The 26,769-nt window shown below is 42.4% G+C and overlaps 1 protein-coding gene across 1 annotated transcript in view; it reads left to right on the top strand.

The window, feature by feature from the left end:
• Nucleotides 1-26,769, top strand: part of LOC136964282 (pappalysin-1-like) — a 316,793-nt gene that overhangs the window by 25,733 nt on the left and 264,291 nt on the right. The window contains exons 3-6 of the mRNA XM_067258338.1: nt 407-552; nt 885-1,178; nt 1,564-1,756; nt 1,928-2,049. Of these exons, the coding sequence (XP_067114439.1) occupies nt 407-552; nt 885-1,178; nt 1,564-1,756; nt 1,928-2,049 (755 nt within the window). The remainder of the gene's footprint in view (nt 1-406; nt 553-884; nt 1,179-1,563; nt 1,757-1,927; nt 2,050-26,769) is intronic.

The raw sequence follows: 26,769 nt of genomic DNA, 5'->3' as shown, positions 1-26,769 counted from the left end.
CTTGTATTTGAGACAGTTGTACTACCAACGCACACCTAATTGATAGCCAATGAGAAAGGGAGTTGCCGCACTCATAGACAAAGAATAAACAAAAGGAGGTCAGCGGTAGTAAATGAAACCTGCGTTTTTAGCTGCATGATTCATTTGTCACAAGGCCAGCAACAAAGTTGTCTATGGCTGCACTGCACCTCCAATTCACGAAATCTCTCTTACTAATTAAACGCCGCACCACAAATGATTGTTATTTAATGAACGCTGCGGCGTTTATTCGAAGAAATACGTTAATTTAAAATCAGAACGGTCTTTGCTCTACAAAAGACTTTTGGATGTAATAGGAAATGAAAAATTGTCCTGGAACTTCTTAAATCGCAGACAGTCTCAGTGTCTCTGTGTGCTCTTGCTCCAGGGCCTATTTGGACGTGAAGGAGCTGAAAGAAATCTTGAATTTGGATGGCTCAACTTACCTAAATGTGTTCTTTGCCAACTCATCTGATGAAGATTTGGCAGGCGTAGCCACTTGGCCCTGGGACAAGGAAGCCCTAACACATTTAGGTAAAGACAGATACATGCACACATATATACACCCATGAGATACACACATGCAGGCAGCACACAAACACACACACTTACCTCCGACCACATTGTTAATTATGAGTAATTACAGTTCAAGCCCTAAGCAATCTCAACCTCTGTTCTGACATGGAGGAAGGTGATAATGAATGTGTGTTGGTGAATAATGCGTTGTGTGAGTCCAACTCTAACTCTCCTATTTTTCAATAGAGGATTAATAGGTTTTTGTATAACTTGTATGTGCTTACATCTTTTTTACATAGTATTTGGAAAGTGTCTTTGTGTGTAACACCATTAACCCTTTTCATTTAAAGGTGGCATTGTTCTGAACCCTTCCTTCTATGGCACATTTGGTCACACTCACACCATGATCCATGAGATTGGCCACAGTCTGGGGTTGTACCATGTATTCCGGGGGATCTCTGAGATTGAATCATGCAATGATGTGTGTCTGGAGACTGAACCCTCGTTAGAGACAGGAGACCTATGTGCAGATACCAACCCAACCCCAAAATACAAACACTGCAGAGACCCAGAACCAGGCAATGACACTTGTGGCCGCCGACATTTCACACACACACCATACAACAACTACATGAGCTACGCAGGTAAGGTTTCTTTCTCTCTTATACACACGCACGCTCAGACACACAGATATTACAGAACAATAATCCTATGTCACAAATATCCTATGTGCAAAAGGAATGCTATTCAGAATGAGCCAGGTTCAAAATCTCAATGAAGAAATGTATTGATAAAAGCTTTGATTATGTGATTAGTAAGACCAGTCGATGATAAAGATAATTTGAAATACATATAACAGTACTCCCTGTGTGGCCATATTGCCGTTTCTTATCTCTAACATTAAGTTTGATCAAAATGTGTCTGTATCTGGATTTTGACTCTGGGCATTATCTGGTTTGTCAGTACTAGCTTATCACATTGTGCTGAAGAACTTCTGGCCCAGCTAATACTTTTCTCTTCTACTTGAAGATGATGACTGTACAGACTCCTTCACCCTCAACCAAGTGGCCAGGATGCATTGCTACCTTGACCTTATTTACCAAACCTGGCAACCGATGTCTAAACCACCCCCAGTGCCTATGCCGCCTCAAGTTGTGGAACAACAACATGATGCCATCACTCTGGAGTGGTTCCCCCCCATCACTGGACACTTCTATGACAGGTGAAATGAATTTCTAGTGAAACCAACTGGAAGGACCAATGCATAATTAATACTCCTGACCAATGGTCTTTTTCAGAGCTAAACCGTCCCCGTAGCCAGTTAATAAAGATTATGCTTTTCCAGATGGACTGTATCTAAGTTTGTTGCTATGCCTGTCTGTTGGTTTCCTAGAGAAGTGGGATCAGTGTGTGACAAATGCACCGAGGGCCGGGTCCTGCTTCAGTACGCCTCCAACTCCTCTTCCCCCCGCCCCTGTGCCCCCTCAGGTCACTGGAGCCCTCGCGAGGCTGAAGGTAAGACCCCAACAGTACATGGAGACTGAATTAATCATAGACTCCCGTTGCTTCACTTCTCATTCCGTATATTTTTCCAACAATTAGTCACAATGGCTCTAGGGTAAGGTCTAACGCTAGGGTACCAGCTAATGCTATGGTGTATAGTTTAGTACAAACTAATTGTCTAACACGCGCAAAATACAAATAATTTGCATCTTGCTCAATCAATTAATCCGGAATTCGGTAAGACCGGCTCCACTATGTGGGTGGAATAATTGCATGATTGAGTAATTTGGATGGTCCCCATTACAAATCAATGTGCCCGACGGTACTCAAGGGGATTATGCAAAAAGGAGAAACTATGCAGAGATTAAGACAACCTAAATTCACAAGGCAGAGATGGGAATTTCACAGATTTATTGGAGATGCTCAACATCTCCCATGAAATGTTATGTCTAGAATTGTGTGCAAATATTTAGCAGTGGCTGTCAGTGCATCTTAGTCTCGGGTCTCAAGAATACCCGAGCAATGCAAAGCCAGGTTCATTTACCTCAGACGGAGTTTGGAGGGATTGAGGCAGGAACGTCTAGTGCCTCAGGTATGTACTGTATGCATAAAATATATTTCCTAAATGGTAAATTGTCAATGTGAAATTTAATAGTTGTGTATGTAGCCAATCATAACCAATAATTGTGTATGTAGTCTTCAACTGATTAGATTTATTCACTTTAACTGCCTGAATAATTAATGAAATTCAAACAAAAATTATGTATTAATGTCTCGTAGGCGCTACAATCTTAGCCTCTAGTCCAACGGCACGGATGGAGCTCCATCAGCAAGCCTCCGTCCTGTGGCACCATAATGTCCTGAGACGCATCTGTGGGGGAAGATATTCATTTTAACATTGTCTTTATTACTGTTTTTTGTTAATAAATGTTTTGACATAACTTGCCTGTGTGCTTTTATGCTAATGACTTCTATGGGCATTCATTTACCAGGTACAAAACTGCATTTCGGCCAAATGTTCCCATTTTCCTGTGCTGTGGGTGCATGGTTGTTTGCTATCGGTTCATTTAGCTCTCCATCACCTGCCCATACAACATCACAGTATCTGCTTTGTTTGCTCATTCCAAGCTTGCAACACATACTTTGGAGAATCTTTGCAAACTCACCTGATGTGGCATGATATTATCAAATGCCCGGAGCGTAACCCAGTTGACAGCTGGGTTACACAAGAGTGGGAGCATGGTCATGCCCTAAGCCTGTTTGATACTTGTTCAATCAAGAATTTAATCAAACCAGTTTACATTTACATTTACTCATTTAGTAGACGCTCTTATCCAGAGCGACTTTCAGTAAGTACAGGGACATTCCCCCAAGGCAAGTAGGGTAAAGTGCGTTGCCCAAGGACACAACGTCATTTTTCACTGCCAGGAATCGAACCGGCAACCTTCTGATTAATAGGCTGATTCCCAAACTGCTCAGCCATCTGACTCGAGTTCGATTGAAAGATTCTTTCATAACCATGATTTTTTATCACCAATTTGAATATGTCTAGAGCAGTGGTTCTCAAACCTGTCCTCAAGTACCACCTGTCCTGCATGTTTGAGATGTTTCCCTGCTCCAACACACCTGATTCAAATGCATTTTCATTACCAGGCTTCTAAAGAGCTAGATAACGACCCATTTATTTGAATCAGGTGTGTTGGAGCAGGGAAATATCTAAAACATGCAGGACAGGTGGTACTTGAGGACAGGTTTGAGAACCACTGGTCTAGAGAATCCTGAATTCTTGTCCTCAGCATTGGACGGCATGATTCTACTTTAAAAGTCATAAACACAGCTAAGTCACAACTCTTGACAAAAGCTGAGAATTGAAAGTGAAAGTGATCAGGTGAAAGCCAGAATATCCCCACCCCCATAGTAATCTTAAATTGCTCGTGCCATGAGGGAAGATCTCGTTCGTCATACAATTTGAGGACAATTAGAGCTGAAATCAGCAGCATTCCTGAAATAGGACAGGATGTTTCTCCCTTTTCACTCTTCTAATGCTTTGTCAAACAACTGTAGAGGGAACAACATTAGGGATGTAGAATATGAGCTAGTATGCACAGCTGTGGACCTTTGACTGCTGGCTGGCTGCTGCAGTAGTAAGTATTGCGTGTGCGTATGAGGTATGAGTGTGTCTGTGTGTCCTGGCTTTGTAATATATGAGGATGTGTATGATCATGTTCTGTTCATGTTCAAGCTCTGCCCCCAGTGAGACAAAGGGTATACCAAAGGGGCATAAATATGCAGAACGTATCACTGTTTGTGTCAAGTTTGACTAATGAGGTTTCTGCCTTAAAATATCAATCCTTTCTAGTAAAGTAAAACCGTGTTTATTGGCATGACAAGGGCTGTGACACATGCAGAATTTCCCATCTAATGAATATGACTGATGTTATTTGATTGTATTTATAAAATCATTGTGAGTCTTTAAGAGTAAGATGTGAGCTAAAGTTAAGAGAAGCCAGAAAGATATAATCAGTCTGGGGGATGTCAGACAGCACATGGCTAATAATGAACTCAATTACGTACTGGGCTGAGGATCGGAGAGGGATCTGGTACAGTACATTTGTGTGTAGTACATTTGTATGTGTGGCCATGTAGATGGGCAAGTGCATGTTTATATGTGTCTGTGTCAGCTTGTGTGTCTAGGCATAGGCACAAAGACTTGTGTGAGAGAGAGAGAGAGAGAGAGACATGTCTGGGCTTGTCTACGCTTGTGTGTGTAAATGTCTGTTTCCTCCATTTCTAAGGTCTCGCCTCACACTCTGCCACTCTTCTCTACCAGTTTACACTGACCATGCTAATCTATCATTCCGTTCTTACAGCTGCTCCTCCTATGTGTGTGTTTTTATTGGCTACTGTGAAATCTTATGATACCCACACATGGGGTTTCCAACTAATTCAGCAAAATGTTTTCAGTGTGTGTATGTTGTGCATTGTGTGAGGGCATATGTTGGTATGGTGGTGTAGCGGAGTGTGGATATACTTTATTTCTAATCAATTAGATTAATAATTGGATATGAGAGATTGGTTGCAATGAACAGAATGAAATGGTCTAACTTAGAGAAAGACAGAAATTGTACAGTCAATAATTACTTCCTTACTTTCCGGAACAAATCATAAACATAGCTCACGCCAATGCAACAGGGAGGAAAGAGCGTTAGCCATAGTTATGTTTGATCAGGGTTGATCAATGAGGTTGAGACCTGTTTGCGTCCGAGGGCCCCTTTTGAAGAATATCCAAAGTTAAAGCGCGGCCGCACAGCAGGGATCATAAGATTTCAGTCAGGTCGCAGTTAGAATTTGGGTACTTAGTAGTGTAATGTTGCAATCACTAGTATTGAAATCACTAATCTTGTTGAATCCCAGGAGAAGCTTGGCGAGATCCTTTGGAACGCCAATCCTGATGGCGTTTACCACGCCATCGTTGGTATCACTGGACTCCGAGATAGATCTGGACATTTTGGTATAGTTACAAATTATAGTTGAATGATTGTTTTAGAATGTTAGCTTTGTGTAGATACCAAGGATGACTTGGTTATCTTTGAGGAAGAAGGAGGAATTAGTCTAATCAAAATTACAGTAAACACAACATTATAACAAAGCAGAAAACATTACACAAATATTCCTCTTACAATTCTCCACCTTCTACTCTTCTCTTGTAAAAATGAAGTTTTGAAGAACTTTCCTTCAAGTTCTGGCAAGGTATGATCTTTGTTTGAATTCCCGCCACAAATGGAAAAGACAAATGGTTGCTGGAGACGTGTTGTCTCATGCAAGGCCTTTGAAGCTTCCTTGGAGAGATAAGAGGTCATCACATGCAGAGTGGGGAAGTCGTCCCCCCCCCCCCCCCCCCACACGGTTCCTTTGCTTCGGCATTTGGTGGGTAATTATACTAGGGGGTCAAGAAGGCTGATTAGGTTTGACTGATGTGGTTGGATGAGACGTGGATGGTAGGGCTGGGTGATATGACAATATATATTGTTTGACTACAGAAAACCGTCGATTGTTTCATATTATTCTTTATTATTAATATAATATATAATTATTTCATATTATACATTTACATTTAGTCATTTAGCAGACGCTCTTATCCAGAGCGACTTACAGTAAGTACAGGGACATTCCCCCGAGGCAAGTAGGGTGAAGTTCATTGCCTAAGGACACAACGTCATTTTGCACGGCAGGGAATCGAACTGGCAACCTTCAGATCTCTAGCCCGATTCCCTAACCGCTCAGCCACCTGACACAGGGTCTGAAGGGGTTAAAGTTAAGGATCTAATGATTACGTGATGATTGGTTGTGTAACGTTGGATAGAATGGTGGAACGTTCACTGTGTCAGCTCACAGCAGGCACATATCGGCACATACACACATATTTGCGAGCGTTTTGTAGAGAAATTAAAACAGGTCACACCACAACAACTATTTGCACAAACGCTCTTATAAGGAGTTGGAAAGACCTGTGGTTGGCAAACTTCTCCCTTTTGGCACACAATGTTGTGTGTCATTTATTAAAGTAGGCCTACAAAGACAATACTTTTTTAACAGAAAACATAGCTAGCTCACTGTGCCCTTAAAGGTTCAGTATACATTTGAACCTGTCCAGTGAGTTATGTACAAGTACTCCGTTACACTCCCAAATATATTTTGAGGTTTCACAGATAAAATTTCGGGAGCATGTGACCAACATGGTCATAATTGTGAGCCTTGAAAAGGAGAACATTTTTAACATGAGTAAGTACTTTTTATTAAGTATATAATACATTTAAAAAAACGAATTGGTCCATGTGGTCATTTTATATAAACTATTTATTCATTGAATTTATAAAAAATGAGCCATATCGTGATATATATTGTTATCGGGATATGAAAGAAACTATATCAGGATATGAGATTTTGGTCATATCGCACAGCCCCCCTGGGTGGGCATGTCTAGGATTGTATGTCTATATAAGCAGCCATGATGAAGTGTGTGTGTGTATGTATGGACAAGTGTGTGCACGTCCATGCGAAACACACACTACACCTGTTTGCTTGGGGCTAGTGTCCACTTTTTTCGGGAAATACTGGCATGGTCAAAGAATGTTGGAGCACCGCTTGTAAATCTTTACATCTGTATAACCCAGAGAAATACGCCTGTAGGTAAAAATGTGTATGGGAAAAAGCATGTGGACAGAGAAGAGAAATGTATGTGGTTAGTGAAATTCTGAAGAAGGATCCTGTAGTTGAGTGAAAGCAGGATTGGTTGTAAATGTACGTGGAAGTCCTGGGGTCCTATAAAAACTGACATATACTTCATACTATATGGCATACACAGGAAAGGTACATTTTGGGTATGAAAACAGTAACATGACATAAGCTACACGTACGTATGTTTCCAATCAGATATAACCCTAAAATTGTGTTTTGTGCTCCATCTCTGTAATGCCTCCAGAAGCTCTGGCTTGTGCCAAACAATTATTAGTTATCAATAACTGCTGTGTAATGTGCCATTTAAGAACAGTATATAACATGTGGGACATGTAGTCTATATTATACAACAAAATGTTGTGTCATATAGACAGGGATATTCAATGTTTTGCCATATTTTACTTATCTCTTTGAGAGCACATCACATCCTGTCTCTGTTGGGTGCATTTATTAGCAGCATTTGTGCATCACAAATGACCTGATCAGTGGAATGAAAATCAATCTCCTCCACCCTGTGCACTTGCAAGGCATATTTAGTTACTCCAAACCAAGCCACATAACACGATTGCTGGGACACAACTTTTAAATATTAGTAAAGAGACCTACTTCACGGAATGCGAAATTGACGAGATTAGTGCAAATGTATAGAAGCCCATAGGGGACTATATTGAAATGATAATGCAATTTCAGAAATGAGACGGATGCCTTGGAACAACAAAATGGACTTAAACATAGCCAATGCTACAAAGAACAGCCATACAGATTTCGCCATCATGCAACGATGGATAACTGGATCTATCAGACCCTTGAATGTTTATGATGAACTTATGTGTAAATATATACTACTGACAGGCTGATACGCTAACCCAGAATTCCCTTTGCCGGGTCGCTACACTAGAGACAACAAAGTGATCATTGTCAACTGACAATATAGAATGTTGATAATGTTGGGCTACCCATTTATAGACCAACTGCAGTCTAACCCTCAACTTGTGTAATGTCCTTTATAATACATTTAATTTGCTGAATGATTGAAGGGCTAGACAACAAATGTTCTAATGAAATAATCACTGACCAACACGAAAATGTATGGCAGATTGAAGACGGCAAGTTCATTTTCCGACCTTGGCTTTAGGTTTGGAAATGTTGGTGTTTGTGCTGTGTGGTGGTGCCCTAAGTTATGGACTGTGGTGGTAGGTTTGGTTTTGTTGTCAAAGTTAGTTTAATTAAATTATTAATATCTGTTAAATGGCTTCATCCATAGATGGTACAGTTGGTACAGTGACGTAGGTGTCCTAAGGCTAATCTGTGTGCACTTATAGAAAACTATTGTTTACCTATATCTAAGAAACATGTTAAAGTGGAAATAAAACAGGGTGTGTGGTAGGCACTCATAGGTAAGAAGGTGCTGGCTTCATTGGTGACAAGTGATCGTGTTGTAGAAATGGGGGAAAGAATGGAGTAGTAGACCACTGAACAGGGAAAAAAGATGCCACTTGTTAAGGCCACGGCCGTCCCCGTTTTCAGTTCCTGTTTTTGCTTGTCCTAGAGCAGGGGCCGGGAACCTTTTTACCTAGAAGAGCCAAACAAACAAAACATTTGAGATACATTTTTCTAAAGAGCCACAGCAAAGTTTACAGTTGTGTATTAAAAAAGATTTGCGAATTTGTATGTAACAACAACAGTAGTAATATAAGACTTGCACTGGTAGTAGTTCTGGTAGTTATATACAACACGAGTAGGTGGCAATAACGCTGTTTGTTTTTCCACTCAGTGACACCCAAGCTAACTGTAGGCTACTACACACATTACTATTATTATTGGGTGTGCTATGCCTTTGATCAAGGACACAACCTTTGTTCTCTCACATATCTTATTATTATTATTATTGGTGGCCACTTAAGTGTTTCTACGTTTTTATTCTGCATACTTATTAATTTTCCTTTTCCGACCACTTTTTTCTGTTGCCTACTAGTTTCACACCGTTTAAGCTAGAAACACCGTTCAAACTTTATTTGATAAAGTCTGAACTGCTTTAGTGTGCTATTACTTTTCTCACTGATAACATTTAAGTTTTAAAGATATTAAGTTTAAAGTGCCCAAAAAAATGAATGGGTTTCAATGGTTGAGAATTGAAGTCAAATTCCATTTTGACGTTATAAAGCACTGACAACTGTTTCTCACCGAGTCAATTTCCACACTTTCCTGCCTGAATATTCATACTTTTTCAAATAATATACCTGAACTGTTTATACCATTTCTTTTTTACCATATACAGTAAGTAGGGCTTTCTAATGATATAAATATTTGTATGATTATGTAAGGCAAATCATCCTTTATCAAGCCATTTTGACAAAAATATTCCCTGTCTGCAATACATTTTTAGGAAACCTAATTTCGGGTGGGGGTGTAAGGCTGCAGGAGAGACTTGATGTAGACGGGTGCAGTCCCGTTCACTGCTCGGAAGGTCAGTACCAGGGTCTTGAATCTGATACGGGCCATGATAGGTAGCCAGTGGAGAGAGATGATGAGCGGGGTAACATGGGAGCGTCTGGGTAGATTGTAGACCAGGCGGGCCGCTGCGTTCTGAATCCTCTGAAGACGGCGGGTTGCACATGCTGGGAGACCAGCGAGCAGCGAGTTGCAATAGTCCAACTTAGAGAGGACAAGTGCTTGGACTAGCAGCTGGGTGGAGTGCTCAGACAGGTACCTCCTGATCTTCCGGATGTTGTAGAGGGTGAATCTACACGACCGGGAGACTGCAGCAATGTGGGCCGTGAGGGAGAGCTCGTCGTCCATGGTAACCCCAAGGTTCCTGGCAGAGGATGAAGGGGTCACCGTCGCAGATCCCAGGGTGATTGAGAGATCGTGGGAGATGGAGGGTTTAGCCGGGATGATAAGTTCTGTTTTGGCGAGATTCAGCTGGAGGTGGTGCTCGGTCATCCAGGCGGAGATGTCTGTGAGGCAGGCCTCAATCCTAGCTGAGATCCCCGGATCGGTCGGGGGGAACGACAGGTACAGCTGCGTGTCGTCAGCGTAGCAGTGGTAGGAGAAGCCATGGGAGGTGATGATTGGTCCAAGTGAGGTGGTGTACAGAGAGAAGAGGAGGGGTCCAAGGACGGAGCTCTGTGGGACACCAGTGGAGAGCTGGCGAGGGCCTGACAGTTTGCCTCCCCAGGAGACCTGGTAGGATCTTCCCGACAGGTAGGATGAGATCCACTGGAGTGCAGTGCCAGTGATGCCCATCACAGAAAGTCTGGAGAGCAGGATCTGGTGGTTAACCATATCAAACGCTGCAGAAAGGTCCAGCAGAATGATGACGGATGACCTGGAAGCCGCTCTGGCAGACTGGAGGGCAGTGGTGACTGAAAGGAGGGCAGTCTCTGTGGAGTGGCCAGTCTTGAAGCCCGATTGGTTGGGGTCAAGCAGGTTGTTCTGAGAAAGTTTGACAGTTGGTTAGATACAGCACGTTCAATTGTTTTTGAAAAGAAGGGTAACAGTGATACCGGTCTGTAGTTCTGGAGGACGGCAGGGTTAAGGGAGGGTTTTTTGAGTAGAGGGGTAACTCTAGCCTGTTTGAAGGCGGAGGTAAGAGAGGAGTTTAGGACATGGAGAAGAAAAGTTATGATGGAGGGGGAGATGGTTTGAAAGAGAGGGGAGGGGATAGGATCAAGGGGACAGGAGGTGGGACGATGAGAGGGGGAATGAGGTCAGAGATCTCTGCCTCAGACAGGGGAGAAATAAAGCTCATAATCGAGCTAGCGCGATGGCTCCATAACTAAAAACGGTTAGACATTTTTCCCCAATCGATTCCCCATCATTTGGTGTGGTCGGACCAAATGATGGGGCAACCATATATTGTCAAAAATCTATAGATTAGGAAGCAATAAGTTGCATGCAAAAATCTAAAACAGATTTGTAATCAAATCTAACTGTTTTTTCAGTGAAGGCAAACATTTCAAGATCCTGTAAAGTGGACCTGGAAACAAGTTTTAAGTTCGCCACACCACAGAATAATGTGTTATTAACTACCCATCCAAATTCGAATGAAAAAATAACACCGACAAGTATGTTAAATTAGGCTTTGAAATCGTGAAAAAATCATCAGTCTTCTCTGCTTGAGACTGGGGGGTCGTGTCGCCTGAAGGAGCTGAAGCTCCGCCCCTCGCTGCCTAGTGCCTACCTTCGATCCAGATAATGGACGCAATGTCAAGCCGAACAAAACCGTATAGAATTTATTTGTTCAATGAGTGAAATATACAGATGCATATAAATGAAATGTTCCCCTGAGCTGTAACAGTAAAAATGGACACCAGAGACAGCAAAATATTTCACCAAAATACTATCATTCTACACCGAGTAGCCTAATATCAATTTAGCGGTTTGCACTAACTCATAGCAGAGATACCTCTGGAAAAGTTATCTAGTATAATTATAACAAGCACACAGAACTGAGTGATGAACTGCTGGCGGCGGTGTATGGTCCAGGTGCGACCGGAGGATGAACGGCCGGAGGGGCGATGCTCGGTACGGCTCCACGCTGCAAGAGAAGCCGTGTGTTGGTGAACCCCGTCTGTCTCTGGTCCATGTTAAAACTGTCCGCCGTGAAATGGTCAGTGCAGAGGCGGCTGTTGGAGTTTATCCGAAGCTTTCCATGAGCGTGGCTCTTCACAAAATCTATCCACCTATTTTTCCTTTCATTATCAATAGGGAACATAAATGGCGTTGCAGCGCAGCTGGAGTTATTGCATCCAGGGAAGATGAAGTTGCGGGTGGTGGGAGACATCCTGAAGCTAGCTAGCTAGCTGATGTAGGCTACAATAACAGTACAGCAGGAAGAGCCATTCAGTGATCTGACGTAGATAGGGCATTTTATGGCTCCGCCCATTAAAACCTGATCTGAAAACGGAAGAGAAACTGTTCTTCGGTTTAACTCCACATTTCAGTGTGACAAAGTTTTAGCGCTTTGCACATGCTTTCAGGAACTAATTTCACACGTATATAATGTACTTAGAAGCAAAACATGGAATTTACTTTACAGGATCTTTCATTTTCTTTTCCACAACATACCATTTTCGTAAAACAAAATCACAAACCGCTTAAGAGAATAGACCGTTCATGGCATTTTGTAAACATTTCATGAAAGATTCAAAGAACAACAAGGATTGTTGGAAAGAACTACTCTGGAAATCCAGAGTTTTCACGAGAGCACAATTTGAATTTGCTCAGCGAGTCACTCTGGCAATGAGTAATGATGCTCATTACACATGCCCTTGGAGCCGAGCTACACCAATCACATTGGTGTATCTGATAGGCAGGCCAGAGGCGAGCTAAACAGAGTTGCGATGTCGAAGTCTGGAATCAGTCAGTAAACATTGGTCGTAGTGTTATCCAATTGCGTGCAGTGATATTTTCAAATGCATGTTTGGTGCCGCCCCTCGATTTGGGCCATCTTTATTACTCATAGCCAGACCCTTAATCTTTCGGATTTGGGTCTGGATTTACAGGCAAGGTACTCTGCTCTTTGCCTGGCTCCACCCTCCTACGTACGTCCGCTCAATTTTCATTTTCCTTAATTACTCTGTCTGGGTTTGCAGTGTATTAGCCTGTTTTCTTCGGCCAAATTTTTGGCGGTCAAATCAGCGAACAGAGGGAGTGGCTGAGAACGATGACGTTGATGTTGTGTGTTAGTTTGATTTGGCAACGCTGCCGAATATCCAGAAGATAAAGCCGGAGCAAGAACAATCTTGATGTTGTGGCCCTCCTCCCCACGGGGTTCGGGAAAGTTAGATCTTCCAGCTTGCTCCGTTAGTGGTGAAGGAGTTGGCTAAGGCGAACATTAGCTATTGGTTATGGCAGATCCAGAGTGGCTCTGGGCAGATCCAATAGTTTAAAACTTCAACAGAGTACCCGCCTTCAAGGAAGTTAACGCTTGTCAATGGGGAGAGCCCAGACTCCGTACAAATAAAATGTACGAGTCTGGTAGGACGAGGCTACTTTGCTCTTGCTGCAGGGTCGGAATTGACGCGTTCCCTGTGTCAAGCAATCTTTACTTGGCATTGGCATCTGATAAAATTGATTAAAATAATATTATTATTATTGTTATTGATTTTTTTCACTAAATATAAATTGTGTTTTTTCTATAAATCTAGACCATTTTTAACTGGAGAAAATGCAGTTGGACACTAAATTTAGGCGTCATGACCCAAATATGTTTTCTCAGTCCACCTCACTTCTAGCCTGATGTTGTCATACTCATAATTCTAGTCAGAATATAAGTGTGATACCACTCCGTTGGGCTGTGAGTATGGGGCGTGTTTCAACCGAACGTGGAAAAAAATGCCTCTTCACTCAATTGGATAGACCTACAACCAATCAGAGCAACGTAGTATGTTGTTTGTTGAAAAGAAATTCAACCCAAGCACTCTTTGGTGATGTGGTTGATTACGTTACTGTTGATCATCTGTCCATCATCGTATAAAGCCCGCCCTGACAATTTGATTGGTCCGAACAGCTCTTGTTCGGACATAGTTTTTCCCCAACCGAGTGACCCCCCCAGACCCAACTTCTCGAACCAATTTTTTTGTGGGCGGGCTAAGTTTGGATGTCACCCAGGCTACCTCACTTCATTAGACAAGCTCATTTTCAATTCAATACAAGATACATGACATGTTAGGGTTGTTGAAATATACGTAATTATGTGGGCAATGTAGAACAGCAGACAGATTCCAAATATGATCTTTTGTTTTTAAGTTATCGCCATTCTAAAGATTGACGACGATGACGATGCATGCATTATTCACGCCTACGGTGTTAATAGCTACAGTCTGTAAAAATACCACTTTGACACACTTGCAAGAAATGATCCGCTGGTTAGATGTAGCATGATCTTATTTACTACCCACAATAGTTCATCTTTTTTTGCAGCAGCATTTTAATCTGAGTTAGAGTAGCTACCTTTTGCAGTTGCACAACAAAGTCACAATGTGACGAGATTGAATTTAAAAGTATAAAAAACTCACCAGGGACAACGACAACATCGGCATGGATTATTATTTTGATGTTATCTTTAAATTAAAGGCCATATGGCAGGTTTATTTTTCCAACGAATTTGCGCCATTTGATTGTTGGTAGTAAACATTTAAACTGTTATCCATTGTATTTGATGTTGTTGGGTGTCACAAAACGGAATATAATACGAAAAAGTAGCTACTTTTTGCAATGATTCTTCTTTCCCCCACAATGCATTGCATGACGTCACGTTGGGGAGACGACCGACCAAAGCCCGCTTAGAGACCATTGAAATCGATTAGAAATAAACACTAGGCTAGTACCAGAGAATGTCTAATATGGTCTCTGCTAGTACCATCAAAACATGGGACATCTAATCGGAAATGTGTTTACAACGTCGGGGAAAATATTTTATTAGGGATGATCTGTGGGGGATTTCTAGGTGGGACTGGCAAGTTAGCCCATAGCTAGCCCATACCTAACATGATGTCTTATTTCCAGATCTGGGGCAGACAAATGTGCCTGCCCCACTGGTTTAAAGTTTAAACTCAAACAAAATAAAATGCCATGTTACTGTACTTGCACTGGCCAGCTTGCAAATACTGAGGATAGCCTACCGAAGTTGAGTTAGCCAATGCCGTTAGCGATGCTAGCTAACGTTAGTTTGCTAGCTGTATATAACATTTCACTGGGTCTTGCAGCTGTTTGATTGACTGAAATTATTATGAAATTCTACTAGCCATTTGCCTACTTTTGCAAGTCACAGTATTTCCAAGCCCTGATAGTGTAACTGAGAAGATGCAGTAATTCCTCTTTCAAGTAATAAGCCCCCGTTCAAGTGTTGAGTATTAAATTAGCTGCACAGTCTGTAGAGATATTGGGACGAAGCTGCAATACAGTACATAACAGAAAGTGTTTCATTCTGCAGAAATTGTGTAAATGTTTAATGTAACAATGTTTTTTTTTAATTTATAACACCTCAATTGTTATCATTTGTATAATATTACAGCTCATCTTCGTTGGTCAAAGGCACAATCTTTAACTACCCGGATGTGACTTTTGTGCATGGAAAAGTGAAACGTAAATGTAGGGCTACTTGTCCAAAGGACAAATGCCTAAAAAATGTAATGTCAGGCCCTGAATGATCACTGTCACTACATATAAAGAAAACGTTGACTTTCACTCGGTGCTATTCACTGACGGTAATTTTTTTTTTTTTATAAGTGCACTGCACAAGTCTCTGACCGGGAGTCAGAGACTTGTGTTCCTAGCTTAACGCACTGCTTCCTGTCAGACAGGAAGTCTGTGATCCACCTGCAGGTGAAATCAGGCACGTTCATCTGGAAGAGCTTGTCCTGAGGCAGGGCAGGGATGATGGTGTTGAAGGCAGAGCTGAAGACCACAAACAGGATCCTGGCATAGGATGCTGGGGAGTCCAGGTGCTTTAGGTTGAAGTGGAGGGCCATGTTAACTGCATCATCCACAGACCTGTTAGCTCTGTAGGCAAACTGCAGGGGGTCCAGTAGAGGGTCTGTGATGGATTTGAGGTGTGCCAGCACCAGGCGCTTGAAAGACTTCATTACTATAAAGGTCAGGGCAACGGGTCTGTAGTCATTATGTCCTGTTGGCCTTGGCTTTTTGGTCACAGAGATGATGGTGGAATACATTAGACAGGCTGGCACATGGCATGTCTCCAGGGAGGTGTTGAAGATGTTGGTGAACACCGGAGACAGCGTCCGGCCCAGCTGCTTTCCGTGGGTTTTGCCTATTGAAAAGTCTGTTAACTTCACCCTCCTGAATGGAGAGAGTCCTCTCTCTGTTGATAGGGGGGGAAGGGATAGTTCAGGACAGTCCAATTGTCTGTCAAATCTTCAGTAGAACTCGTTTAGGTCGTTGGCCAGGCGAGAGTCGTTAGTGGAGTGGGGGGCTCTGGGCTTGAAGTTGGTAATCTGCCTGAGCCCTCTCCAGACAGAAGCAGTCGTTAGCAGAGAATTAGTGTTTTAGTCTGTCTGAGTACAGTCGTTTAGCCTCTCTGACCGCCTTGCTAAACCAGTTCTTTGACTCCTTGAATCTGTCTCTGTCCGCACTCCTAAACGCGGCCTATTTGTCCAGCCTCAGCCTTCTGAGTTTAGCTGTAAACCAGGGTTTGTCATTGTTGAAGCTCACCCTGGTGCGTGTTGATATACAGCAGTCCTCACAGAAGCTGATGTATGATGTCACAGCCTCCGTGAGCTCATCCAGACTATTGGTAGCAGTCGTGAACATGTCCCAGTCAGTACAGTCCAAGCGCGCCCGCAGATCCTCCATAACCTCGCTGGTCCACTGTTTCGATGTCCTCACAGCAGGCTTACAGCGCTTTAGCTTCTGCCTGTATGCAGGAATCAGGTGGACCATGGCATGGTCAGGGTGTCCCAGTGCTGCTCGGGGGACCGCATGGTAGGCTTTACTGATTGTAGAGTAGCAGTGATCCTAAGTGTTCCCTCCTCTGGTTTGGCATTTAATGAATTGTCTATATTTGGGGAGTTCTTGGTTAAGATTGCCTTTGTTAAAGTCACCTAGTTCAATAACCAAGGAATTCGGATTTGCATGCTCCACACTCTGGCTGGCGAGCACACGTTGTGCCTCGTTGATGCGGAGGCATGTAGACGCCAACCAGAATGAATGACGCAAACTCGGGTGGCAAGTAAAAAGGTTTACAGTTAATAAAAAATTATTCCAGATCAGGAGAACAGTGCTGCAGAATCACTGTCACATCTTCACAGCAGCCACTGTTAGTGTAAAACAAATACCGCCGCCTTTCGTTTTTCCGGAAAGCACTTAGTCTCGATCCGCTCTCAGCAGTTTAAAACCTGCCAGATGTAGCGCAGAGTCTGGGATCAGTTCACTCAGCCATGTCTCCGTAAAGCACAAAACGGAAGATGAATGAAAGTCTCTGTTTTTCCACACCACTAGCTGAAGTTCATCCAGTTTATTGCTCAGCGAGTGCACGTTGGAGAGAAATATCCCCGGTAGCGCTGTACAAGCCCCATGCCGACTAAGGGCCCTATTTTAACGATCTGAAACGCAAGTAACAAAACGCAAAGCGCAAGTAACTTTGTGGGCGGGACTCCGCCTCGGTTGCTATTTTGCCGGCGGGATAAATGACTTTGCGCAAATCTAAAATGGGTAGGTCCGAAGTAGCTACATTACTAATGGGTGTGGTTTGGGCGTAACGTGCAATAAACCAATCAGAGTGTCATTTCACATTCCCTTTAAGAGCAGCGTTTGTTCCATGGCGGATTGATATTATAATGGCGGATTTGCCAGGCGCACGCCAGGAGCGGTTCACAGCCGAGGAGACCGACGTTCTAGTCAGGGCCGTAACAGATAGAGAAGTGACATTGTATGGGAAAGGCTGAGCAGTTTTCTCATTGCTTTAAATTGCCCGCTCATGCTGCTCATTCAAATTCTTATTTTTATATATATTTTATATTTTAAATTGTTCAGTTCTTGGAATTAGTTTAACTATTGTACTTTTTTCTTAATTTAAGACCCGTATGTTTATTGTTTGCACCTTCCTGCCACAGTACATTTACATTTACATTTATTCATTTAGCAGACGCTTTTATCCAAAGCGACTTCCAAGAGAGAGCTTTACAAAGTGCATAGGTCACTGATCATAACAACAAGATAGCCAAAAAACATCGCGAGTAGCCAAAACATGAAGCACACATTGTGAACAACCAAAGTAAGTGCCAAAGGGAAGAACCATAAGAGCATGTAGTTAAACAAGTCACAACCAAACAACATGAACAGCTATAAGTGCAAGTGTACCTGTGGGAAAAAGCAAGCAACAGTAATAAAACAATATATCACAGCGAGAACCAAAAATTTTAATCAGTTACCACTAACCACAAGAGCAACAAGTCTCTAAGCAAGAGTCATTGTGATCCTTGAGGAAACTAACATCGGGTCAAGCGAACCGTTCCTAAGTACCGTTGTACTCCCGGAACAAGTGCGTCTTGAGCCTTTTCTTGAAGGTGGAGAGACAGTCAGTGTCTCTGATGGAGGTGGGGAGTTGATTCCACCACTGGGGGGCCAGACAGGAGAAGAGCTTGTGTTGGGACCGGGCGGTCTTGAGCGGTGGGACCACCAGGCGGTTGTCTGAAGAAGACCGTAGGTGGCGGGTGGGGGTGTAAGGCTGCAGGAGAGACTTGATGTAGACGGGTGCAGTCCCGTTCACTGCTCGGAAGGTCAATACCAGGGTCTTGAATCTGATACGGGCCATGATAGGTAGCCAGTGGAGAGAGATGAGGAGCGGGGTAACATGGGAGCGTCTGGGTAGATTGTAGACCAGGCGGGCCGCCGCGTTCTGAATCCTCTGAAGAGGGCGGGTTGCACATGCTGGGAGACCAGCGAGCAGAGAGTTGCAATAGTAAACTCCGTGTTTGTGTAACATAGGCTACATGGCGAATAAACCGAATTCTGATTCTGATGGAGATGGTAGAAGAAACCCACCCAAATTAGCTCGGTTAAACAGGCGTGGGAGAAAATTGCCACAATTGTTACAAATCATGTTCACATACATAGAGATTTCTCATGAAAATCTTTTTATAATCATTGAAGAAATGTAACACGCCATAAATCAAAACAATGTAACGTAGCTTCGCAGAAAGAAGACCCTGGCCTCGCCAGCAGTGCGCACGGACCAAGCTTGCGCCCTTAAAATAGCATCTGAATAACGCGCCATTGACTTTAGTCTACTTTTTTCCTGGTCAGTGGCGGAATTGGTTTTCTGAAACTGCAAAATAGCACCAGGGAACGTTTGTGCCGGAACACGCCTCCTTTTTTCGCTGAACCGCCCCCGGGAGCGCAAAGTCATTCCCTAATTTACCGACATGCGTCTGTGGAGGGAAAAGTCCGCTTTGCGTCGAGTGCAAACTAGGAATGATACTTGAGTCGTTGACAAAGTCAATTGCGCTGGGTGCAAGATAGGGCCCTAAGTCGCACCGGCTCGTTTACCTGTCCTGCGAAGCTTCGCAGCTAGGACAAAGCCGAGGGTGGCTTTGACTATAATGCCCACTAATTCTACTGCTGGAAGCAGAAAAGTAGGAAATAAATCCACAGGAGTTTTTGTCCTGATGTTTAGAAGAACGTCTCTTGTTAGAGAACTCTAGGAAATATTGGCAGAACACTGAATTAACAGACAAAACAAAACAAAGCACACCGGACGGCTGAGGCTGCCATCATCGGCGCCATTTTGGATCAAAATAGCTAACAGTTATATCTGTTTCATGATGAATGGCTATATCAAGACATTCAGGCAACTGATGTCTGATATAGATCCAGGGAACGTGTCTTCCAGTTAATTCTCTGAACAGTGAAGAAACTCTATTGAATGTGCCCATCATGGACATGTCCAAATCAAGGTATATCTAATAATCATGGACATCATTTCTTCTGGAAGTGTTCGGTGAAGCTCCTACAGAACTGGTCCACTTAGACCAACATAATGTAGATAGATTGTAGACCAGGCGGGCCGCTGCGTTCTGAATCCTCTGAAGAGGGCGGGTTGCACATGCTGGAAGACCAGCGAGCAGCGAGTTGCAATAGTCCAACTTGGAAGAGGACAAGTGCTTGGACTAGCAGCTGGGTTGAGTGCTCAGACAGGTATCTCCTGATCTTCCGGATGTTGTAGAGGGTGAATCTACACGACCGGGAGACCGCAGCAATGTGGGCCGTGAGGGAGAGCTCGTTGTCCATGGTAACCCCAAGGTTCCTAGCAGAAGATGAATGGTTCATCCTCTGTTCAAGACACAACGTCATTTGACACGGCCGGGAATCGAACTGGCAACCTTCAGATTACTAACCCGATTCCCTAACCGCTCAGCCACCTGACTCCATATTACTATCCCAACTATAATTTCAGCTACTAAAACAAATATTATACTTCTTCTACTACTTCTACAGTTTAACAGTTCAGCTTTTAGCTTCTCCCGCATTGTATTTCAGCTCTTAGCATTGTTAGATGATGCAGTTCAGATTCCAAACTGCCTCTTTTGTGTGACTCACACATTTTTGAAATTCATTTCAGCTTGTATTTTCTCATTTCTGTATTTTCAGCAATTTGTAAAAAATAATTTCAGCTTTCAGCATTCCAACGCATTTTCTGCAGGAAATGTACTTTCTAGTTAGTGGATAAAATTACACCTTCAGCTTCAAATTCGGCCAGTCCTCTCTACAGCTTCTCTGATTGCATAAGGCTTGTTCCTTGGCTTACAGAACTTGGGCACAGCATCTGGAGCTACATGTAGCTTGGATTCAATACCTTTTCGCTTGCCTAACTCAGATTTGAACACTGATGCATGTCTGGCACACACATCATCCACCGTTTCTGGAGCCACTCTGTTGACTCTTGACCAGTCTAGCTTTAACTGACTAATCCAGTCTCTGCCCATTCATGCAGGGCCACTTCTTTTAACTACTAGCAGTTCTAGCTTTTCAGTGTGTACTTTGCATTTCACCTTTGCGGTGAATTTGCCTAAGAGTTGCAATGACTCTTGACTGTAAGTTTTCAACACACAATTTGCTGGGCTAAAATATCACTGACAAACCTGCATTTGTACAGATTCTCAGATATTACTGACACGGCTGTGCCAGTATCTACCTCCATTTTCACTCTTGTACCATTTACACTGACATAAACATAGTAAGGTTTCACAATGTCACCTGCACCCTTGTTCAGATCAACCCCTTCACTGTCAAATGTCTGACCAGTGTCAATGTTCTGCACAGCATCCACCATGCACCTTGATGGCACACAGCAGCCTCCTCTGCTGTCCTGGAACTGAGGCTGGATACTATGTTCATCTGCCAGAAGCTTCTGAGTGTTGCTTTGGTGCTGGCGAGCATTGCAAATGTTGCCTTCCTGCTGCTTGGGAGCGCTGGAACTCCACCCTATTCAGTACCAATCACATTGATCCGTGTACATTCAAACATGATTAAAAAAACCTATTCATTCTGTGTGTTTGGAACACCACAAACTTGTGGTCAACATTCTTCCTCGTTTCACATGTGCAACTGTGCTGTAAGCAATAGGGGGCACTACGCAGTGTGTTGAAGGGATGTTTTCTTTGGGATGTGTAATTCCCTAGTCACAACCTGTAGTCAATGTTGTTGCAAGCTGAACTAGACATAATCATGATAGCTTGATTTAGAATTGTAATTTTTTTGCAACTGTGAACTGCAGTTTTTATTGTGTGTGCTTAGCCTTCGGCAAGGGCACAACCTTTGTTCTCTATCATACGGTGGCCCACGTGCAAATGCGCTGCAAATTAAGAAAACATGCAAATAGACAAAACACAAGCAAATTAAGAAAACATCTTCATGAATTTGACAACACATGCGCAGCATTCAGCAAACACGCTGCAAATACACACAACACAACCAAATACATAAACGCGCTGCAAATACATAAACGCGTTGCAAAAACGAAAGCACGCAAACCAAAAACGCTGCAAATACATAAGCGCGTTGCAAAAACAAAAGCACGCAAAACAAAAAACGCTTCAAATACATAAACGCGTTGCAAAAATGAAAGCACGCAAACCAAAAACGCTGCATCCAGTTTTCACAACAGAATGTGGCCCTCCTCTTTTACAGGTTTTCAAAAGAGCAACTTCGATTTTAGTCCCTTTTCCAAAACAAACTTCTCATATGTTCTCTCTCTCTCTCGCTCCGTGGGGCCGAAACTCAAGCTGTTCCATTTAGCGCTCCCCCTACAGGCCTGGACAACTTCCGTTGTGAAAACTGGATGCAGCGTTTTTGGTTTGCGTGCTTTCGTTTTTGCAACGTGTTTATGTATTTGCAGCGTTTTTGGTTTGCGTGATTTCGTTTTTGCAACGCGTTTATGTATTTGCAGCGCGTTTATGTATTTGGTTGTGTTGTGTGTATTTGCAGCGCGTTTGCTGAATGCTGCGCATGTGTTGTCAAATTCATGAAGATGTTTTCTTAATTTGCTTGTGTTTTGTCAATTTGCATGTGTTTTCTTAATTTGCAGCGCGTTTGCACGTCGGCCACCGTACTATCATATATATTTATTATTATTATTGTTTCTTTTTGCACCCCTAAGCCTTTGTCAATATTTGGACAACATAGACAACATCAATGTCAAAAGTTTTGTCTTGGTAGCGATTGAGTTGCTTGTATTTTTATTTACGTTCCGTTGCACGGTTTAAGTAGAAATTACGTTTTTGTGGCGAAAAGTTTAGCTAACGGTGGCTAACTTGCTAGCCACAGTCAATGACGCTACTTACGTCACGAAAACTCGCGTGACTACCTCTAGCAGAAGATTAGTTTAGCAGCTCGTTAAATTCTGGGAGATAACTAGGCTAAAGTCCGAATTATACTACTCCGACTCCGTTACGGACAGACGGACGGAGTCGGACGGATTTGTTGAATTTATAGTACTCCGAAGGCTGTGGGTACTCAAAACAATTCATCGCCAGAAGAGTAGGTGGCGCTGCACTGCGATGCTAGCTAGGTTATCGAAAAGTCTGAGCAAATTTACAGATTAGCCGTTTCATCAATAAAATAAGCAAATTTTCAGCAACTAAACTGCCCAGTGTCCGTGTCCGTGAAAACGGAGTAGTATACATCGGCCTTAACTGCTTTACTGCATGGCAGCTGCAGAAACGCCACAAGCAAAGAGGCCAGGGTGATAACTATTTACTCATTTTACTTTGTGATTTGACACACAATTGTGATGTGTAATGTACAATATAAGCTGATATTATTAAGGAATTACATCTACTTTCGGAAACAGTCTACTATTTCACTGAAGTATTAGCATCATGACATTAGCCTCTGTTGCCCGGGCAACACATACTAAAGTGGTCTATGATGCATCTGTTTTCAAAAGTTAAAATAAACATTCCTCTCAAATACATTTTCGTTGTAGGATTTATAATGAAATTACATTACAAGTAAACAATTTGTTGGTGAAATTATCATTACTGTGGTTTCAAACCAGTGTTGCTCACTGCAACGCTGTAGCCTACGGGAAACACACTACAAAAACATCTACACAGCTGTTTAGAAGTCAAACGGCGACAGAACATGTTCGGCACTCCCCTTACTTAAATCAAGTCTTTCAATAGGTGAAACTATCTGACTACTAACCTGAACTTCATTGCCACAGCTTAAACAGTGTCAATCTGTTCATGAAAATAATTAATTTTAGCCTAAACCGTACAACCAACGCAATCGCTACCAATAACACAGGAGTAGTCTAGTACTGTACTGTAGTAGTACAATTTACCGGGGCAGCTTCTCCACAAAGGGCTATATCGCATTTTGCGTTGTTACTGACAATGATCGCTACCAGTGAGCTTTTTATGAATGAGCGATTTTCCACTAAATAAATGTCAAGCTTATTTACGTTTTTGTGGGCATATTTTCAGTTAGCAGATGGTACTGTTTGAATCGCGATTCCATCTTCTACTGCCGGTAACGTCGTAGAATAATCTTCAAAGGGGGTTCTTTATTCATGAATGAATGGAATATGAGTAGGCTAAATGGCTGAAAATATCACGAGAAGGGAAAAACTTAAAAGGACGTTAAAGTCATAGAGATTAGGTCAATTTTTACACCGGTCTGCCAAATTTATTCGTTTTGATTCAGCTATGAGGCTGCCTCTTGCAGGGGGAATGAGAATTAGTGATGGGTCGTTCGCGAACGATCCGGCTCTAAGAGCCGGCTCTTGAAGGTGAACGTCGGGAGCTGGCTCGCATATCTGAAGAGATGACTCTATTTTTAATAGATTAATACAGCCTATAAAAACTAAATGATTATGAAATAATGAATTTTAATTGTATTTAAAATAATTGACTAATTCAAAGAACAACAAAAAAATACTTGTAGGCTTAAAGGCGCACACGATCATCCTCACATTCTGTTCCTGTCAATCCTGCATGAGGGAGGGCTGAGCCAACTCACACACAGTCAGAGTAGTCAAAACTCGGAGGAGAGCCATGACAAATCAATGCATTTTTAAAGATATGTGGTTACGGTCGACTATGATTTCATTTAATAATTTAATTCAAATTGTTTTCACACCCATCATAGTCAAATTCATAGTTAACACATGTATTTTTTAAAGAGCCGTTCGGGAGCCAAAAGAGCCGGCTCTTTTTAGTGAGCTGAGCCATACGAGCCGGCTCACGAAAAAGAGCCGCAATGCCCATCACTAATGAGAATGCTGTAAAAACTTTGATTGGTTTGCTACGTGAGAGCCCCGTCAGCCTCCGTTGACGATTGCGTCAGCTGTTGTCGATCTCTGATGAGTATTTTCTTAATTTCGTACGAGGGTAAATTCTACATCAAAAATCAGAAGGAGGGCAGTGTTTTAAAGATATGGCGATTGCGAAGATAGCCATATTTTTGTGATTTGTGTAAAACTTGGAATTTGACTGACACCGCGGCTTGTTTTGAAGTTAGCCTCAGTCAGACTCGGCTCGCCCACTGGCAGTGTGTAGTACTGTCTTCAATGCCACAGCTAAACTTTATGTCAAAAGAAACTTTCTCATTTCCGGCGCTTTCAAACAATCAGTGAACTGTGGAGCAACAGCAGCTAGCTTGCCTCTAGCAAACTTATTTTGAATTAGCCATTTCCCCCTACATTAATGTCAAAGTTATTATTTACGTTTTGGGGGGCATATTTTCAGTAAGCAGACGGTACAGTACTGTTTGAATCGCGATTCCATACTGCCAGTGACAACGTTGTTACAGTAGTTTGTTTCAAAGGGGGTTCGCAGCTGTTTCAAAGGGTGTTCTTAATGAACTAGAAAGGCATTTCCTGCTGAAAATGCGTTGGAATGCTGAAAGATGAAATTATTTTTCTTAAATTGCAGAAAATACAGAAATGAGAAAATACTCGCAAGCTGAAATGAATGTCAAGAAATGTGTGAGTCACACAAGAGGCAGTGTGGAATCTGAACTGCATCATCTAACAACGCTAAGAACTGAAATACAATGCGGGAGAAGCTGAAAGCTGAACTGTTAAACAGAAGAAGAAGTAGGCCTAGGCTAGCTAGTCATAAAAAGAATATTATAGTCTTATCAGCTGAAATTATAGTTGGGATAGTAATAGCATTAGCAGATGTGTGCATTGAGTGTGTTTACTCGGCTTTCTTAGTAGGATTCAATGTGTTGATGGAATGAAACATACAGCAGTAGGGCCGATACAGGAAGACACGGCGACACTTTGTTGCAGAAGGATGATGGTGCAAGTTTTGTCCGTGGAGCATACAACGATTAATAAAAAAGAATCATGTAGACGCGTTTATTGAGTAATCGCATAACTAATTCCACATGTAAACGGAGTAATCGTATTATTGGCATAAACCGACAATTGCTAGTAATCGGGTTTCTCATGGTCAAGTAAATGTACCAATCACCTGTGTGAGAGACTGAGTGGTGCGTGTCTGTCGTTACGGTGATGGTGCAGCTATGATTGCTAACGCGCTGAGGGCAGAGAATAAGAGAAATGTAGCTAGAATCCACACCTCAAACAAGATAACCTAGACGCAAAACTGTACGTCCAATCCCAAATATAAGGATATTTTCCGAGACCCAAGACTCTGCCGAAACCAGAGATATTCTTTATATGTCTGTGCAGTCAGAAATACGACTCTACCTGCAGTTTCGAAAACGTGTTCCTTCTGCTTTCCTGGTGCGTGTTTGTTTGGTTGCCACGGCGATGGAGCAGCTGTGATCGCTAACGAGCTAGGCAGAGAGAAAAACGAACATTTACCTAGCATCCACACCTCAAACAAGTTGACCTAGACGCAAAACTATACGTCCAATCCAAAAAATAAGGAAAAATAAGACCCAAGACTCTGCCGAAACCAGAGATGTCCTTTATATTTCTGTGCGGTCAGAAATACGACTCTACCGGCAGTTTCAAAATCTTGTTCTTTTTGCTTTCTCTGACGATTTTGTCACCAGATTTGCATTGGTCTCTATGGGGCGAGAGTTGGACTTTGTCACGCTTTCGTGGGGCTCTGAACAAATGTGTACGTCTGTTGGATTCAACCGACAACTGTCTACGACCAACACAAAATTAGCTATCTATTGATCCAAAAACGAAGCATGAAGAGCGAAAATTGTGGCAATGCTGGCAAACTAGAAATAATTTTTCAACGACATCCGAAGCTGCCCTCCACCGTTTCAGTCTGCACTCTAGGGTTTCACGTAAACACCCATGTAAATCTCAGAAACGGCTTGAACAAGTCATGAAACATTATCAGTGATATTGAAAAAAGTTGAATAGATATCAAAAAGCTGAATTATTTAAAAATAGTTTAGGGTTTTGTCAACATTTTTAAGTTTAAATGGTGGCTCTAGCTGACAGATTGAGGAAGAAGAAGGATTTGGAAGTTGAAGAAGTTTAAAGAAGTTTGAGAGGATTTGAAAAAAAAACTCCATTGGAAACCCATGTAAAAA

The sequence above is a fragment of the Osmerus mordax genome, chromosome 20, assembly GCF_038355195.1.
Source record: "Osmerus mordax isolate fOsmMor3 chromosome 20, fOsmMor3.pri, whole genome shotgun sequence".
Lineage (NCBI taxonomy): Eukaryota > Metazoa > Chordata > Actinopteri > Osmeriformes > Osmeridae > Osmerus > Osmerus mordax.
This window is presented reverse-complemented; position numbering and strand designations above follow the sequence as displayed.